The 19,417-nt window shown below is 39.4% G+C and overlaps 2 protein-coding genes across 4 annotated transcripts in view; one reads left to right on the top strand and one right to left on the bottom strand.

Annotated features, from left to right (window-relative positions):
• Positions 1-13,748, bottom strand: part of AP3S1 (adaptor related protein complex 3 subunit sigma 1) — a 51,230-nt gene extending 37,482 nt beyond the window's left edge. For 2 of the 3 annotated variants that reach the window (XM_088130221.1, XM_088130220.1), the window contains exons 1-3: positions 13,508-13,705; positions 11,191-11,282; positions 5,475-5,586 (exon numbers count right to left, since the gene is read on the bottom strand). In XM_088130221.1, the coding sequence (XP_087986347.1) occupies positions 5,475-5,586; positions 11,191-11,282; positions 13,508-13,576 (273 nt within the window). In that variant the 5' untranslated portion in view covers positions 13,577-13,705. Of the gene's footprint in view, positions 1-5,474; positions 5,587-11,190; positions 11,283-13,507 lie in introns of all 3 variants that reach the window. The other variant, XM_007441289.4, reaches the window with a different exon arrangement.
• A 49-nt stretch (positions 13,749-13,797) lies between these two features.
• ATG12 (autophagy related 12) lies at positions 13,798-18,820 on the top strand. Its single transcript, XM_088130219.1, has 4 exons — positions 13,798-14,123; positions 15,218-15,354; positions 17,765-17,827; positions 18,337-18,820. Exons 1-4 carry the CDS (start codon positions 13,853-13,855, stop codon positions 18,394-18,396), a joined length of 531 nt encoding a protein of 176 aa, XP_087986345.1. The 5' UTR covers positions 13,798-13,852; the 3' UTR covers positions 18,397-18,820.
• Positions 18,821-19,417: the final 597 nt, after the last annotated feature.

The raw sequence follows: 19,417 nt of genomic DNA, 5'->3' as shown, positions 1-19,417 counted from the left end.
TGAGCCTAGCATTATCTTACTTTTTAATTAACTGTCTAGCTAGAAAATTAATAATAATAATAACAACATGATACTAAGTTTGCTTACTTCAGTCAATATTTCCAACTATGCTTAGGAACTCTTACTATAACTGTAAGCATAAAACTGGAAACTGTCCCAGCAAAATATGATAGACATTATTTCAGCTATGACATAAATTAAACCCGTCTGGTTTAGGTACGGAGTTGATTTAGATTTGAACTCAGATTTCCTTGTTTTAAAACTATTCCCTTTGTTCCCATAAAAGGACTTATGGTTGCCAATGCACCTAATGACACTTTAGCACTCACCGACCGCCAACTCCAATTTGAATATTGTTCTAAATTAAAAACTTAGAAGCTAGCGTGCTGCAAAGGGCCAGCTTCAAGCATCATTTTTATTTTGAAGAAATTCTCTGGGTGCCATTCACATATACTTTCCAGGCTTTTAGCTCCACTAACTTAAAAAGAAACTAATTTGTTCTTGTTCAAAAATAGCATTCCAGTTGTAGTAAGTACGAGCACCCTGCTCATTGCCACTTGGACATATCTGAAGCAATTATAACATTAATGCAAGGTTAATTTTCATTATAAAGAAATACGATCACTTCATATCTCCATTCTGTATCATGTAGCAAAGTCAAACATGCATTTCTAATCCACAAGATGTATGCATTACTTTTCTGACTTCCTCTTTATGTATTAAACATATATGCTAGGCAGTTTGGGCTTGTTCAGTTTAACTATAGGCTGAGCATAGCCACAGCTTTCTTGTGCAATCTAAAACATAAATGAAAGCTTACAAAGTCTTTCTTCTAACACCAGAGGACTGGAAAAGCACAAGCTAACCTCATTTTCATGATAAAACAGCCTATTCATCAATCAATTTTTAAACAATCACATTTACAATGTTCATTGTTTGTTGTCATGATTTCCTCAGATGAATCCTCATCAGAGAAAGAGGAGCACAGTATAAGATTTGTTTGTGAAAGATTTCCGACTTGGCATGGAATTCTGGGCTTGCAACCAAGACATTTGACCATGATGGCACTTCTCAACCCTCAACCCCTTGAAGAGACAAATATTTTTGCAGATGACAAAGCAAATTTAGAATTTTTAAAAAAAAAGCAAGGCTAAAGAGTTTTTTGGCATTAGGCATTTCTTCTAATGGGATATAAAGAACTCCCAGCTGAGCTTGGGAGTTACTACTTCTGCATATAAGTCCTTAACAAATGCACAGTTGCTGAGATATTCCTGAACTTCACTTTTGTCTCAAGATTATTCATTACATCTTTAGATTTCTGGTATTGTTTGATAGTCTTGATCCCTGATGTAGATTTTTGACTACTTATATTCCCTTCTATATCCTGTACAGATTTTGGTTTACCAAGCTGCAGAGTCAGGTTTCCACTATTTGTAAAGACACCTGCTTATTAAATACCATTAAAAAATGACCCTATTTACAATATGCACAACATATTACTATTTTAATTTTAGTGTATGGTAATTTTAATAGCTCTTTCAATTAGAAACCTGAGCAAGGTAAGTACCACACTGGAGTAAACCTCTAATTTTACTGTCATAAGATCCTGCCTTCTGTTGCTGATTAAATTCAAATAGCAGTAGCAAAATTGCTGTACAGGTCTGTTTTCCAAAAAGCTCAGAACAATGAAAATTATTTGAGGAAATACTTTGCTCTGGATCTGCTGCTTGAAGCTGTGCAACAGATGCTTGAAGGCTCAATGCAGTTGTTCTGACATCCCCCGAGATCTTTTGAGCATGTGTGTGCATTTGCAAAAGACATTTCTGGGAACATGCATCTTGTGATTGCCTTAGAACAGTTGTGCATGTCATGTTTTCCCAAACAGGCTTGATTGGAAACAATTAAAAGTCACAAAAGAATCCAGGAACTTATTAATATCTTTATTGTGGAAAAAGCCAAGAAGCCATATGAAAGAATTCCTTCAGCTGCTGTATATCAAAAGCAAGTCCTTTATATTGTGGGCTCAGTATCATATCTTTATACCTCTTTCTCCTATCCACCCTATGCAATGAGCTAGATGGGCTTCTCTTTGGGCAGGAGGCATAGATTCTATTTGTCTCTTATTATGGTAATAGCCAGATTTGATTAAAAAAAAAAAAAAATCCTCTGACCATGTAAGAATTAACTCTCCCAGTGTTGTGGTTTTGAGTCACTGCCTTCTGGTGTCAAGGAGCAGATTTGGAGTAAAGCATATCAAATTATTTGCACGGGTATGTTACAAGCATTCTAAGCATCATGTCAAAACAGGTGCTTCTAGTTAAAGAGAAAGGTTACAATAAAAGCTACGATGCCACTCTGAAAGTATTACTGAAATAGGACTAAAGTACTGCAGAACTAAGCATTTTCTGGTGTAGTGATGTTAAAGAACCTAATTCTACAAATCACGTACAATGTATTATGTAGGCAGCATTTTAAAAACAGCAACAATGCAGGAAAAAAGACTGATGGAAAGGTAAATCAGGGAGATTAGGGAAATTCAAACTACATAAGTGCAAACTTATCTTTCCAACTGCAAAGATGGATGGAAGCCGCTAAAAACATGATACTACAATTTGCTATTTATCAGTGAATAAAGAGACATTCATTTTCAAGTCACTGCAATCTGAAAAGTAAATAAAATTAGGCTCTAATGGTAAGTTATCATCTAGCTCCCTCTACTGCTTTATTCTGAAACCAACACCAGTTAATATGTTTATATATTAGGGTAGTACATGTTTTTAAAAAGAGCTTTGGATCTCACATAAGCACAGCACTGCTGTTATATTAATTAAAGCAGCCTAGCCTCTACTTTTCATGCTTCCTGAAAGCCTGAAAAAATGCACATGTTTTAAGATATCAGTTCCCAAAAGTTAGTAAGACTCTCAAAGCAGCCACAACTTTTTCAGGCATGCACAAAAGCCTCAAAAAAGTTGGGTTGCTTTAATGAATAGCAAAGATGCTTGCTCACGCAGGGTCCAAAACACTTCTAAATCATTTTAGAAGTATGCACAGCCCTATTATATAGAGAAAAAAAGTTATTTAACTCACAGTATTTAGGAAGCCCAAGAATAGTTAGAGAAAAATATCTGAGATTCCTTCTTCTTTATGTAAACAATACAGAAAAATAAAGAGATTTCACATTTTATACAAAGCTATCTGCATTTGCACATGAGCCCACAATCACATATAGAATATAATTGTAATATAATCAGAGGCATCACTCACAGAAACCTGGGTGGGAGACCCTGGGAGGAAGTACCTATTCAATCAATCTACCCCAGGTGCTTGATGGACCCTGTTGGATTAGAGGGAATTTGGATTTATTCCTGAAACTCTGACACAGTTTTACAGAGGCCTTAGTTGCTGCCTGGAACAAGGCAGCAATGGCCTTGAATCAGATTGTGCCTGGGTGGACTTTCTCTGCTCATGCTCATGAATCCCAGAAAGCTCTCTGTTCTTCAGATATGCTACAGGAAGTGAGGCAACAGAAAGGATGCCCAGAGATGCAATTCACTCTACACAAGACTGCCCTTGAAAACCACCTGGAAGCTACAACTGGCCCAAAATGTAGTAGTGGAGGTACACCCACATAACTGCTACTTCACAAGCTGCAATGATTTCCTCTAAGCTTCTTAATGCATTCAAGATGTTGGTTATCACCTATAAAACCCTTCATGGCATAGGGCCAGGTTATTTGCAGGACTGCTTATCTCTGATTTTGTCTCTCCATCCCATGAGAAAATGGGCATGTCTTGGTCCCCTCCATGAAACAATGCCATCTAGTGGGACCCAGGAAATACAGACAGTCCTCAACTTATGACCATTTGTTTAGCGATCATTCGAAGTTACAATGGTGTTGAAAAAAGTTACTTATGACCAGTCCTTGCACTTATGACCGTTGTAGCATCCCATGGTCACGTGATCTAAATTCAGGTGCTTGGCAACTGACATGTATTTATGACAGTCGCAGCATTCCAGGATCATGTGATCACCATTTGCAACCTTCCCAGATGACTTCCAACAAATGAAATCAACGGGGAACTGCGTGATTCACTTAACGAACCTGTGATCCACTTTTGCACTGCCACAAAAATGTCAAAATCAGGTGCAGTCACATGATGCCTTGCTTAACAATGCACCGCTTAGCAACAAATTTTCCGGTCCCTATTGTGGTCATAAGTCGAGGAATACCTGTATGCCTCTGCTGTCCTGACACCTGCCCTTTAGAACAGCATGTCACCTGAGATTCAAAAGGTCCCAACTTTGCTGGGCTTCCATAAGGCTTTAAAAACTTGGTTTTCCCCCCAAGCAGTGGGTTAGGATGTTGGATAAGTCCACCTAGAACAATGATTTAGGTTCTTGAATAGCTTGTGTTTTGTGCTGTTTGTGCTGTTTTATACTATGTTATCATTCTTTTATGTTCACTGTTTAACTTTTGTTTTCAATCCTATGTTAACCACCCAGAAACGCCTTTCGTGAACTGAGAAGCCATATAAATAAATAAAAGAATTGGACTATCTATATATGGCTGGCCCAAAACTGGTTTGACCACTTGTGGATGCACTTGTTCCTAATACTATAACTACAGAAACCACATCCTACTTATTCTATCCTAAGGAGCTCATGATCCCTAACCCTGATCAGAAAACCATTTAAAAAGCAATACAATTCCAAAATCTAAATCTCAATTTCAACATCAAATTTCAAAAATTTCAGCTTTGTAATTAATCATCTTCCTTCAGACACCTACTGCTTTACTGGGTAATATATGAATGTGAGAATAGGGAACTTGCAGGCAAGTGGAATATACTTTTATTAAAGTCGAATACTCAACTTAATTAAAATGTAAAATTAAAAATGAGTTTAAACTCTACGCTTTATACATACAGAATATATATGGACATTCACAACATGAACATACAACATGAAAGTCCATAACAAAATATAAAATGCAAATTTTGTTTTGCAACAGCTAAGGACTATGACTAAATGCTACTATAAATTTTCAAATCACGGAGAACTAATCTTTTACAAACCTAAAAATTATGTACCTTGTATTTATTTTATCATGTCATTTTCCAATCACAAAGAAGTATGACCAAGGTTTTTTTTAGTCAAACAGAAGCATTCCAAAGGAGTTTTTAGAGCTTACATCAGCTCCTTAACATGAGTGTTGGGATCAAAATATACAACTGTACAGTTATTTTCTGATACTTGTATTAATACTTACCACTGAGAAAATATTCAAAGTAAAAATACTGAGAAATTTGAAGCTTTAAAGACAAGGAATAAAATATCAGTTTAGATGTTATCCAATTACAATATTATTTTAGTAAAATACTATTTCATAAAGATTCCTAATGTCCATTATCAAATAAGAAAACAAAGAACAAGCAACATTATAAAATTTTGTGACTCTCCTATAGATGACTTACTTGTATTAGATCTAAAATGCCAAGTTCACTTTCTGAAGAATCAACGCAGAAGACAAAGTACAATGTAGCATAATGACGATATATCAATTTGTTGTCAGATCCACCTATTAATCTAAAACAGAACAGTGTTAAGTGTCAAAGAACAATTAACAACATTCCAACATGTCTTGGTTAGTAGCTAAAAAAGAAAAACATGAAACATAATTGTGGCAAAAAAAAAAAAGAATGAAAGACACTGGTGTCTAAGGCAACACATTAACATTCAAAGCATTTAAACACATCATTAGGCAGTGAGATCTTCTACGGCAGATTTTACAATAAAACTGACAATCTTTTTGCAGCCAGGGACTGCTAGTTAAAAAAAAAACACATTATCAAACACATGGGGGAAAGAGCTATTAAACCTTTGTTATTTTTTTTTTAAGTAAAACAGAAGCAATATGCCTTAGCTTAAACTTAACTGTTGGGTTCCATTTTTTAAACTGCAAAAGGTTGTGGTAGCACAATTTGGCAGTTTGTTGTTAAATTTCAGAGGACCAAGTCTGAGAGCTGGAATAGCGAACCACATGCAGGTTATAGTTTCCCATCCTGACATAACAAAAATATGCAAATATATGCAGAATTCATCAACAGTGATATGCAGCCTTGCAGAACTGAATAATCTTTATCACTTTTTAAATAATACCTTTGTTCATTGTTCATCTACACAGTAGAAGGCAGCTATTCAATGAACAAAGGTATTATTTAAAAATTGATAAAGATTATTCAGTTCTGGAAGGCTGCATGAGTTTTATTTAATGATAAAAACAACTGATAATCTGAATATATACTCTTTACACTACTGTTATTTTGATATTTAAGAAGTGTCCTACAATAGTAGGTATAGAAGCACTGTGAGGATAAATTTCCTCAGAGTCTCCCCTTCATAAATATACTGTATCCACACAATAATAAAAAATGAAACAATTTAGAAGAGGGTTTGTTCTTAGACAAGGTCTGCGATAACTAAGAGAAAGAATCTGAGTGGTTTCTAATGAAGGTTTTAAGATCACACAATAAATAATGGTCTAACCAAACATTTAGATGTTTTTCAGTGAAAGAATTAAAATATTTCAAACCCTATGACATAAGATTCAAATCCTGCCTCCAGCTAATAGATACCCGAGAAGCATGAATGAACCCAAATGCCGTGTCTTCTGCTATACAGGTGCCATATTGCTGTATGTACGTATGTGTGTGTCTGTGTGTATAATAAATCACCTCTCATCCCTATGGGTGCTATGTGTCTTCCTCAATCTTGGATCCTCTACCAGAGGCCTGGGAGTTTGAGGGTCCTGCACAGTATCTTAGATGTTCCTAGCACTGCACTCTTCTGGACAGAGAGCTCTGATGTTGCTCCTGGGATCCACTGGAGCCACTCTCCCAGCTTTTAGGAGTCACAGTCCAGAGTGCTCCTACCACCACTGGGACCAATTTGGCCTTTACTTTTCACATCCTCTCTAGTTCTTCCTTCAGGCCCTGGTACTTCTGAAGGAATGTTGCTGTCACTTGGCACCACTCCATCTATCACCACCACTGTCTTCCAGTCCTTGCCCACTACCATGATGTCTGGTTGATTGGCCAGAACCTGCCTGCCATCTGGATCTGGAAGTCCCACAGGATCTTAACCCTGTTATTCTCCATGACCTTCTGTGGAATCTCCCATCTGGACTTGGGAGTATCTAGCCCATACACTGTGCAGATGTTCCTATACACAATGCCAACTACTTGGTTGTGCCATTCACTGTATGCTGTTTCTGCCTGCATCCTGCCGTTATGTGTTGGACTGTCTCTGAGGCCTCTCTGAACAGTCTACACTTTGGGTCCTCTCTAGTCTGGTAGACCCCTGCTTCTATGAATCTAGTGCTTAGTGCCTGTTCTTCTGCTGCTATGATCAGTGCCTCAGTGCTATCTTTTAGTCCATCCCTTTCCAGCCACTGGTAGGATTTCCCAATGTCAGCCACCTCAGCTATCTGTCGATGGTACATCCCATGCAGGGGTTTGTCTTGCCATGGCACTTCCTCTGCTTGAACGTCCTCCCCTGTCTGCTGTTGCCTCAGACATTCTCTCAGCAGTTCATCTTTGCGTGCCATCTTACTGACATACTTCTGGATGCTCTGGGTTTCATCCAGGACAGTGGCTTTAACACTCACCAGACCATGCCCATCCTCTTTCCAGCTGGTGTACAGTCTCTGGGTGTTGGACTTGGGGTGGAAACCTCTGTACATTATGAGGAGCTTCCAGGTCTTCATTCCGGGGCAAAGCTCCCAAGCTATTACAGCATTCCTTCCTTCTGCACACCAGGGTCTTTCCGTGATGAAGACCCTTCACCTGGGAAGATTAGATTGGGCAGGGGTGCAGTTGCCGTGATGCCAAATTCGGACTGGGTACCAACTGGGTTGTCCATCAGCAGCCTTCATGTCCTCCTTTGGCCAGCTCATTAAACCAGCAGGGTATCTGATGACTGGCAGGGTATATGTGTTGATGACATAGATCTTGTTCTTCCCATTGCACTGGCTCTTTAGGACCTGTCTTATCTTTTGGTGGTACTTGGATGATGCTGTCTTCCTTGCCTCCTTATTGTGGTTCCCATGTTGTCAGGCCTAGCCCAAAGAACTCCTGGAGACCATGCAGGTTCAATCAGCAAGGTTTATTTGCCAGGACCTGTTTACAGAAAATCTTCTCAGACTGACCAGCAGTTCCCAGGCACAAGTCTCTACTATCTTCTGGAATGTTTAGGGATGTGCCAGCTTTCTCCGCTTATCTCCAGAGCGTTGCTCTGGAGACGAGAGCACCGTTTTCACCCCCCTTCCTCCATTCCAGTCCATCACACATGTGACTGTGGGATACCAAGGAACTTGTAGCTGGTCTCTGTGTTTGCTATGTGGCCCACTAGTAGTTCCACCTCATCAGTCTTAACCACCTTCCCTCTCTTTACTATCGCCCAGCCACACTTCTCCAGTCCAAATGACATCCCAATGTCCTCACTGTAGATCCATGTCAGGTAGATCAGTGAGTCGATGTCTCATTCACTCTTAGCATACAGCTTGATGTAATCCATGTAGAGGAGGTAGTCTTGAACCTGTATCTGTATCCAGTCCTTGTGATTATCTGGCTGAGGGTATTCAAGCCTATGCAGAACAGCAGCGGGGACAGTGCATCACCTTGGTATATGCTGCACTTGATGACCACTTGTGCGAGCTGTCTAGAGTTGACTTCCAGTGTTGTCTTCCACAGTCCCACTGAGTTCTTGAGGAAGGTCCTTAGTGTCCTGTTGACTTTGTATAGTCCCAGGCATTCACAGTTCCATGTGTGTGGTACTGAGTCATAGGCTTTCCTATAGTCAATCCAGGCTGTGCTCAGATTAGTCTGTCTAGTCTTTGATTCTTGGGCAACTGCTCTGTCTATGAGCAACTGGTGTTTTGAGCCTCTGGTGTTGTTCCCAATATCCTTCTGTGCTGTGCTCATATACTGGTCCATATGGCCCTATAGCTTGGTGGCTATGATGCCTGATAGAACTTTCCATGTTGTGGGGATGCCTGATAGGACTCTCCATGTTGTAGGGAGGCAGGTTATTGGAGGTGCTGTTCCCTTGTGTGGGTCTTTCATGATCAGCACTGTCCTTTCTTGTGTTAGCCAGTCTGGGTGGGAACCTGCTGCTAGCAGCTGGTTTATCTGTGCTGCTAGGTGTTCATACACTGCTGTTAGTTTCTTTAGCCAGTAGGTGTGGATCATGTCCAGGCCAGGGGCTGTCCACTCTTTACGTCCTTGATCTGCTGTTGGATGTCTGCTACTGTGATGGTGGCTGGTTCCTGCCCTGGGAGACTACTGTGGTCTGCTCTCATGCAGCCAATTTGCACTGGTGTTATGTGCCTTCTCTTTCTCCCATATATTCTTCCAGGACTGTTTTCCAGTTGTAAAACCTGGAGTTGGGGAGTCATTTATATCTTCAGTCTCTTCATCTCCCTGTACTGACCAATTCTTCTCTTTGGGGGTAGAATTTGTTGATGTCATGTAAGTTTGTTGATCCAGAAGGGCAAATTCTTTGGCTAGGTCTACTCCAGTTTCAACCGGCTCTGTTGTAAACATACAATGAGGCCCTAAAGACCAGTCATGAATTGGCTCTACTATAAGACTATCATTTGGGGTAGTTAAGCCGTTGTCTAACGCAGGGTTAAGAGAGGGCCTTGTTGGAGGAAAAAAGTCTGTGATCTTAGCTTGACTGCCTCCCTCTTTACAACCTTCTGCCGCTCCAGTCTCTGGCTCTAATCCTAGTCGACGATAGCCACCTCTTTTAAGTACCATTTTAATATTTAGCAGATTGTAATAATAGTCCTCCTCCTTATTTTCTCAATCATTCTTCCATCCTCCTGTAGTGAGTATTCCTAACTTTACTAATTACTTATCTGCATTATAGTTGGGAGAGCTAAAATAAGGTTTATGGGATAGGATGCTTTGAACTCCACTTATAGTTTACATTCTTTGTTATCAGCATACCACACTTCTACAAAAACTTGGCTTGTCTCAATAAAGCCACAACTGATATTAACGCTGTATACTTCATTCAAGCTCCTTCCCAATGTTTATAAAATAGAATTAAAATTTATCAGGTGGTGCTCACATACATGCAGGCTTCTGTGTCGCCATCTCACCGGACGAGTCCATCTGGTCACCTTCCAGGACTGTTCAGTTTCTGCTGTTGGTGGCTCTGCTGTTACTGTGGTGTTGCATTGCAGCTGGGAGTATACCTTGGATGGTTCTTTGGAGAAGAGAGCATTTATCTTCTTGGCCTCTGCTTCTCTAGTGTATTTCCTTAGCCTGGCAGCTAGTGCTATAAGCCTTTGTTTAGCAGTCTCTAGGGCTTCAGATGGAGTCAGGCCCTTGTATCTTTTTCAGTAGCCGAGTTTTACCTTTAATCTCTACACCCTTCTGTAGTTCTAACAGATGACTAACTTCTTTCCAAGTTGCCTTGATCTTAGCCTCCAACCTCATTTTCGGGGGTGGTGGTGTATGTATTACTGTTCTTCTTGATTGTGTAGCCAAGCATCTCCAGGATGACAGCAGCTGTAGTGCATACCAGTTCATTGGTTTGAATTATGGTGGTAGTAGGGATTACTGTGAGGGCTCTGTTGGCATCTTCTACCATACTATCTGATGGTACTTCTCCAATGAGCCTTGGTAATCGGTCTCAAGGGTTGACTGTAGCTAGTTTATCCATTATCTTATGCCTCATACCAGCTGCTGTGCTCTGTAATGGAGGGAGTAGCAGTGATACACATCCAGTTGTTCTTCCAGGTCTTCTTGTGTCCAGAATGTAATGTATAGTTAGTCTATCTCAAGCTGTGAAAGCAGCTTTCTGTTCACTATGTTGAAGCACTGGGAACTGTTTCTCAATGTAGATGCACATCTTCTGTCCATCCTTAGTTCCCTCAAACGTTTCATATATCCCCTCTCATTAGGTCTACTGTTGTAGTCGCATTAATTATAACTATAGGAGATGCCATAACTATAGCAGATCTCCAGGTCGGGATAATAATATCAGTTATTATATTAATATTAATAAGTATCAGGCTTGGTAAAGATTACAGTTCAAGTTTTGTATTTCACTTTAAAAGGTTCTACCTTTAGAACAAATCTCAGTACAATGCAAAATAGCTTCACATTTGATCATACTTACAAGCCTCCTTCTAAAAAATTACAAACATTTTCATCACGTTTTGATACTAAATGGAATGTTTCTCTGATAATCTGTTGTTGTATATCTTCACTCTGAAAAGAGAGGAAATACACTGATGTTTTCAAACACAAGCACTGCTCTGTCATCATACATAGCCATACAACTTTTGTAACAAAAACACTTATTGTTATTATTTATTAAATATGTAAGCCACCCAACTCCCAATGACTCTAGGTGGCTTAAAAGTAAAAAAAAAAAATAAAAAAACAAAAAGAGGCAAAAATAAAAGATTGCAAAGACGACAAGAACCAGACAGGAATGAAAAAGAAACAAACTCACTCAATCCATGGAGGCTTAATTCACATTTGCAAAGGGCCTGGGCGAAGACCTTAAATAAATAGCAACTGAAGAGTTGTTGCATTGTCACAGTTAATGTCAGACCAGAGCCAAAGAAACTTATGTTAAAACCCTCAAGAAGTTCACTGAGTCACTGTTGGACTTTAAATACCTCAGAATGCTGTTCAGGGTGAAGATGTATGCTGTACTGAGCATTTGGAGGAAAGTTCAAAAATAATAATTTATTTTTATATTATATAAAATTATATATTACAACCCTAATGAATCAGATTTTTCCCTCCAGTACCCAAAATTGTTCCAGTGTTGGGGAAATCCTTTGGAATAGATCTGATATAGTGATTATCAAGCAAAGGAAACTTCTATTGCAGACTTCTTGATTGTTCTATTCAGTACTCCCCATCAAACCCCCATGACAAATCTTTTTCAAATCTTTTACTTTTTGGCACAGTTGCCACAGAGCCAGTTTTGGTAGCATGTCACAATAATAAGAAATTGAGCAAGATCAGAGTTTTATAAATACCCACTTTAGCCAGGATAGGTGAAGATCTATTATGAAAACCTTGCTCTATCTCCAATGCTCCTGCTTAATAATTCCTAAAAACCATTTTATTTTCACATGTAGCCACCCACTTAGGATGCTACCATACAAACATTTGTTAATCATTGCATATCTGTATTGTCAATCAGAATGAATGGGCATAAATATTCACATAACAAAACATACACATGTATCTTCATCATACATAGTATGTCACATGTAGGAAAAAAAGTAACTTTTCTATTTATAGACAGTGCCAAGTTAGATCAATTGAACAGAAAGTAAGCAACTCTTCTGTTTTGCATTTCTCTCCTTGGTAAGCATATATTTGCTATTATGTTTTCTCTCTCCAATCAGATACTTAATAGTAGCAAACAAAACACTCAACTTTCAATTTATAACAGTCCACAGAATCAACTACTGTATTATCCCAAGGCTGGCTAAGTATCATATATCACTAATTGGAAAAAGCCTTAGTTCTCAGGCAACATGAGAAGTTCACTGCATCCAACCAGGCTCACCTGTTTCCTATCTTACCTTTTAAAAAAAGCTTCACAGTTGTGACAGACAACAACCTTCATCATTCCCAAGGAGAACTGCAATCCCACATATTTGAAAACACCGCATTATTAGTACAGTGACCATACATCCTTTATTATAAAGGACAATCTTTTATTTCAGAAAGCTGTCCTATGGATGGATGGATGGATTTATTTATTTATTTATTTTCTTGGTTTTGCTCTTGAATTTTCCTTTGTTAATGTTATAAGCAAAGTTATAAACATAAGCAATTAAATGTTTTTATCCTTACGAACCTCTTTCAGATTTGCCCCTTTTTCAGGTTTGTCCTTTATTTTTTCCAAGAAAATATAGTCACTGCACGTATCAGTAACAACCGTTCTAACTCAGGACGCTCCCGCTGCTGCTACGGTTGTCCGTGCAACCGAAGATTTCCCGTTATCTTCCCCGCCTCTCGCGCAGAGCCCTGAAGAAGCCGCTGACAAACCCTGAAGAATCCGGATTACGCGAGGGAAGGGGGCGCCATAGCGCGTAAACATCCCAAAAAAGGTCTCCCACCCGTCCTCTCCTCCTGCAGCAGAACGGGGCTCCCGCTGCAGGGTGGGCGTCTTAATCAGCTGCCACAAGACGAAGGCTGCTAAGGGAGAGGGGGGCAGCGCCTTCCAACCCGCCTCGCTCGCGCATCGCACTGACTTCCTCATAACGGCGTCGGCGGTTCCCATCCCAGCCCTTGCCTTAGGACGAATGGACTGCGCCCATTCGCCCCATTTCCTAGGTTCGCCCTGAGCCATAAGCCCACCGCACAGGTAGGCTCGCCCGCCACGGAGGCTAGTTTAGGCTCCGTATGTCGTGCGAATGCAGCTCTTCCCTTAGCCACGCAAGGGCGGGCTCCCCCACACTCACATAGCGCTGGTAGAATTTGGAAAGCCGCGGCTTCCCATGGTTGTTGAAAATGAGGATCGCTTTGATCATGTTGAGGGCGAATGGGCCGTGCCTGAAGTGCCCCAAGGCGGCGCGGGGAGGGGGCTCGCGTACCCCACTCTGCTGCGCGCGACTCGGAAGAAGCCCCTCCCCTGCTTTCCTCTGCCCCGCCCCCTCCTTCTCGAAGCCCCGAGCAAAAGGCGCAGTCAGAGACGGAACCGCTCTGCCTCCACGCAACGGAAGGAGCACGTCATTTGACTGACTCGGGGACGGTGGCTGGAGAGGGACAAAAAGTTCGAAGGCTGAAATCACTGTCATGTGCTCCTAATGCGAATTGATAAAAGCGATCGAAGGGCGGTCCACCACTTCCGGTTTTGCGCCACTATGTCGGAGGCCGGCGAGAAGCTGGAGCCGGTGCTGGTTGCGTCGGCTCCCGGCTTTTCGCCTGAGGAGGGGGGCCGAGGGGAAGGTGGGGAAGAAACCTCTGAAAATGGAGGAGGTGGAGGAGGAGCAGTTGCGGTAGGGACGCTCGACGCGACCCCCCTCTCGGCTCTTTCCCCGGTGGCCGAAGAACCTGCAGGAGACACGAAGAAGAAAAGTAAACCGGCGGGAGGAGGAAAGATCACCTGTCGGGCGTGGGGGGCGGGGGACTTGCCGTTGTAGATACCGCAGCCTTTTTTCAGGTTTCAAAGGAAGCTGTGTTGACTGGCTTCCACTCTGTGCGGTGATTCCCGGAGGCTGCGTAAAGCTGCGCCCCCGCTCGCCTCCGTATTATCGATCCACATTCTGCTGATTGAGGGACTGAGAAAGTTAATATTAGAACTTTATTGATTTGACTGGAACTATTGATAAATGCTAGGCTCCTCTTAAATTCCTTTCTAGCTGTTGTATAAGTAGTTAATCAAAGGATATAATATAATTAAAAGCACAACGTACAAGCCCAAGACCACATGCAAACCACCTTAAAGCCATCATCAAACTCTTGAGGTAGTGTCCGGATCCCTTCGAAAAGTTGCTAATTTATCACCTTTAAAATAGGCGTTATTAAATGCATGGCAGTGCTATCATGTTACATTTTATTAGATTTTAGAATTACCTATTTCTTGGAATGTACAATAAGTCAGTTCTCCGCTCTCAAAAGATAATGCGTGTCTGCTTTAAAATCTTAACAGTGTATCCCAATTCCTTCAATGTGGTCCTTCATCCTTTTCAGCCTTCCTGTATTTTAAATCAGCAAAAGGGACCATCCTCATTTACTTGCTGTTAAGGATAGGCATCGACAGAAATAAGGGAGGAGGAGAGTTGCATTGTCCTCTTGCATTTGGAATTTATCACTATCACAGATCCATTAGGTTACATTATTACAGGTCCTCAGAAAACATTATTTTAGCCTTCTCTTCAGCTGCATTTTATTTTACAGTTTTTCGTAGCAATTATGTATACAGTTGAATTGGATGTTTGTTTTATAGCTATTACTTTTTATTCTTCTCATGTTTATTGTGATGAGATTTATCTTGAAGTGGTTTTATCTTGTAAACATATTTTAAATAGAATTATACAAATTGGCATAATTAGCCATTCCTAACATCTGTAGATTAGGATGTTTGCTTTTATTTCTGCCCATTCTGTATACTTTAGCACATAACGTGTTTGCTTTTCATTTTTTCATTTACAGTGTGTTCTGTTTTCTAGTTGATGTGTTGCTCAAAGCTGTTGGAGATACTCCTATAATGAAGACCAAGAAATGGACTGTAGAAAAAACTCGAACAATACAAAGCCTAATTGACTTCATCAAAAAGTTTCTCAAACTTTTGGCCTCCGAGCAGCTGGTATGTGATTCTTTTTTCCTTCTTAAATAAGAAGCTGAAGGAAAGCATAAGTTTTTTTTAACAAAAAAATGCTGAATATGAATGCCGAAAGTGGCCATATACTGTATAGTGCTATCCCATTTGAAATAATTGCGTAGACACTACATCTTTTAACAGAAGAGTATATTGTATTAAGTGATGAAAATCCATAAAAGTCTGTTTCCTCATGGTATCAAAATTAATTGTGGCTGTAAAAGTGAAAGATTTCCTAACCTAAGCCCATATGACTGGCTTGAAGCTCACATAATGCAAGGCAATAAAACAGTATGCACTATCAGATATGGGAATAAAGATGAAGATTATTCTGGACTAGTTTGCCATACCAGTTCAGGAAGTTAGACAATTTATTGAATAATTGAAAGTTTACTTGTCCCCATGCTCTGATTTTGTCCCTACTAAAGTTCTTTAGTTTTAAGAATTAAAATTTTAATTTTATGTTGACTGGTGGGCACCTATACTTACAGCATTATTTATATATGTTGGCACTTTGGCTCAGATTTCAGAGGATAGAGAAAAGGTCCTGACAATTACTACCCAATTCATTTATTAAAAATGATTAGCAAATTACATGCTAAACATCTTTATGTAACACTACTTAACTGGATACAAGATCACAATTGGTAGAAGAACAAACAGGATTTAGACTGAGCGACTCCTCTATTGATCAAGCAGTGACTTTACATCATCTTGTAGAGTTTGTCCATGGTCGCAGCACGCTATTATATCTAGCCTTAAATTCACTTTAGTCTCTAGATAGCAGTTATGGGGAAAATCTGATTAAAAATTGTTAACTGTTTCATAAGTTTTACTCCAACTTTAAGTAAGTCATGGGTCAGAATGCCACCTGACAGACCTGGTTAGCAGAGTCATTGGGTTGAAACAATATGCTTTTGTCCTGCTGATAGTTAACTTACATATTAATGTTTCACATACCTAAGCTGGCTGAATGGCCTATCCCACTCCTTCTGTATGCTAATCATATGCCCATTCTTTTGTGAACTGAAGTGGGATTGAAAAAAGCCTTACGCTCATTTGTCCAGTCTTGTGAAGTAGAAAGATTACAAATTAACTTCCATAAAATCAAAACAATGATATTTGCCAAGAAGGTCAAGGAGCTTCCACACATGATGCAACCCTGAAACTATTTGAAGCAAAATATGTACTACAAGGTTACCTGGTTTTCATCTGGGTTCCTATACAGATATGAACTCTTCAGAAATAATGCAGTCTAAATTTCAAAGGTACCCAGAAGTGTTTCCAATACAACCTTAATACTGGAGGTTGGAGTTCTAAAAGTGGAGACTTGGGTATGCATCTCAATCCAAATTACATGCTTAAAATGTTTTTCCTCTGAAAAATTTAATGTAGTTGATTCTACCAGAAAGCCATAAAAACTCAGTGGAGCGCAGGGGCTATGATTCTGCTAAAAACTTTTCAAAACAGCAAATTAATTAGATTATTGCTGTTCTCTGTGAAGATCTAAATGTCAGAAGTAATTTACTTTGGCCTATTGTAGTAGAAGGCAGATTCAAAAAGATTTCATGTGCAGGAATATCATTACCCCTGTGATACAAAAACAGTAGAGAATATTATCCATGTATGTAGTTACATTTACAAAAATCTGAAGGCCAGTTTAAATTTCTCCTATTTTGGAAATGTTCCTAGACAAAGAAGATGAAGTATATGTTTGCCCATATACTATTGATTTTTGTTCCAACGCTATATGTAAGGTAACTACATTTTATTCAGTTCCTACATACATTCAGTAATATTTGCTGAATGTGCCATTCCTGTTTGTTGGAGGCACACAAACTTGCTGATGAGGCCCGGGACCCAATTTATTCTTTTCAGTCCTATTATTTAATGACTATCAGCTGAAGCAGGAAGTGCAGAGAATCAGGCCTCTAGCAGCCCAATTTCTTGGATCAGCAGTAGGCTGTTTTTCTCATTTCAATAATTGCAACACTTCTTTTGGGTGGAGAAGGATGCTCAGTAGCAGTATAACCTCTACCTTATATTTGGAGGAGGTTGTTCTTCCCTTCAACCTGTTGGTCACAATACAAAATTATTTTGAAGAACAGATGAATTATCACCAGTGCATCTATGTTGAATTCCTGTTTCTGAATAAATATAAAAGACTTGGACTGGTATACGACGTTTTGAAGGTAGAAAATAGGAGCACTGATGATGTAACCTAGTTGGGTAATGAAATGGCTGCAAACAAACAACCAAGCTCAGAGAGCATGAAGGAGTCCACAGATAGAAAATATGTTAAATATTAAAGGACATAATGGCTATAATATTCTTGAACAGCATTCTTCTGTTTAGAATTGACAAAAAGTTACCAATGTGTTATTTCTTTCTCATGCAGTTTATTTATGTGAATCAGTCCTTTGCTCCTTCACCAGATCAGGAAGTTGGAACACTATATGAGGTGACTACTGATTTACAAAATTATTTCTGCTTCTTATGGTAGGAATTAAAAGGTCACTTGGTACTCGAGAGATTAGCATTTTGGGGGTGGGTACTTTCATAAGCATTACAAAGAGCTGGATTCTTGTAAGTACCAAATCTCAGGATAGTCCAACAGTCTTAATCCTGAACTCTTGCAAGACCTCATGTGAAGGCACTGAATGCTCATGAAATTTGGTAAACGTTTCTACAAATTGATTTTTCTTTAATTGGAAGTACCATAGTCTGTCTTTAAGAATCTCAGAGGTCCCTCACATGTTTTTAAGATGTATCTCACTGGAACAAATAACAGTAATCAAAACCTTTTGAAAACATATTGTCAACAGATGGCAGCATTTCATAAGGAAATCCCAACTCTATATAACTAACTGACCTGACTACAATAAAATTTGCTAATATAAATTGTAATTAGATATTAACATTTGTTGCTTCACTGCTTGTTAAACTTCTTTTCTTCTTGTTTTCTTACAGTGTTTTGGAAGTGATGGCAAACTTGTATTGCATTATTGTAAATCTCAGGCCTGGGGATGAATTAATAGCTACAGTTGCTTAAGACTATTAGACAGTGGATGGGGCTAAAATAATCTTCAGAGACATTCCCCATGGACAAATGGAAGAAATGTCTGCACTGTTGCCATGGAATTTTCTTTATTTTTTCTTCTCTTTTTTCTGCCTGTCAGCATGGGAGAAAAGTACCAAAACTCATACTGAGGAATATGTATAGTTCAATTTCTTTGATGACTTTCTTGCAGAAATTATCCCACCATCTTTACAGCTGAACCTAGCTTTTGTCCAAGACGTGGCATGTCTGTTCCTGGGAAACAGGCTCATGCCTGACTTGGAGAGTACATTTCACCAGGCTGTGTGGAGTTTACAGTCTCACTCTTTGAAGGAGCTTTATTGTACATGGAAAGCTTGAAGTATCTGCATCTGAGATAAATGGATGTATTTTCTATTTGGTCTTGTCTGTGATTCTTTATTTTAAATGCAGTAGTTGGATTCAGCTTTGTATTTTTTAAATTTAATGTTACTTTATTTTTTGAGCCCAAAGGGAGTTTGGGATAATATTTCCCCATTAGTTGCTTTTTCCCATTTCCCCCCATCCTGTGAAATATACATGAATGTATATGTGAATTTGATAATAGTCCAGTGTTTAAGAACAAGATTTTTCATCCAAACATACCATTCTGTTTTGAGGTAAGTAAAATAATGCAAAGAGCAGAAAGAAGTGAGAAGTGGCATGCAAATAAATAAATAAAGGCAAGGGTTTACCCCCCCCCCCAAAATGATCAAATCTAGTTTATATCGGTGCTGTTCACAATACTTCTCCATATCTTTCTTTCCTTGAAAACCATCTTTGTTTCCTCTTCCTCTATATATAGCTCCATACATTGCCTTTTGTTCCTTAAGCTTCCTGAGGATTTCATCTACTCCTAACCACGCCTTTCTTGGTCTTCTCTTCATGTTCAACCTGTTCATTCTTCTTTCGTATATTTGTTTTTTAATTCAGTTCTTGTTCATGCTAATTTTGGTACTTCTTTCATACTGGTCA

The sequence above is a fragment of the Python bivittatus genome, unplaced genomic scaffold (genome assembly GCF_059951505.1).
Source record: "Python bivittatus isolate LINGU-HERP-01145 unplaced genomic scaffold, Pbiv_v1 ctg000850_np1212, whole genome shotgun sequence".
In the NCBI taxonomy this organism is placed as follows: Eukaryota; Metazoa; Chordata; class Lepidosauria; order Squamata; family Pythonidae; genus Python; species Python bivittatus.
Note: the sequence above shows the minus strand (reverse complement) of the source record. Positions and strands in the feature narration are given on the sequence as shown.

What these genes read in the sequence shown, in the direction of transcription:
- ATG12 (XM_088130219.1), top strand. Translation starts at nt 13,853, where the DNA reads ATGCGAATTGATAAAAGCGATCGAAGGGCGGTCCACCACTTCCGGTTT. An exon ending in AGGAGACACGAAGAAGAAAA is followed by an intron (nt 14,124 to 15,217) that starts GTAAACCGGCGG and finishes TCTGTTTTCTAG; the next exon opens with TTGATGTGTTGCTCAAAGCT. An exon ending in AAGTTGGAACACTATATGAG is followed by an intron (nt 17,828 to 18,336) that starts GTGACTACTGAT and finishes GTTTTCTTACAG; the next exon opens with TGTTTTGGAAGTGATGGCAA.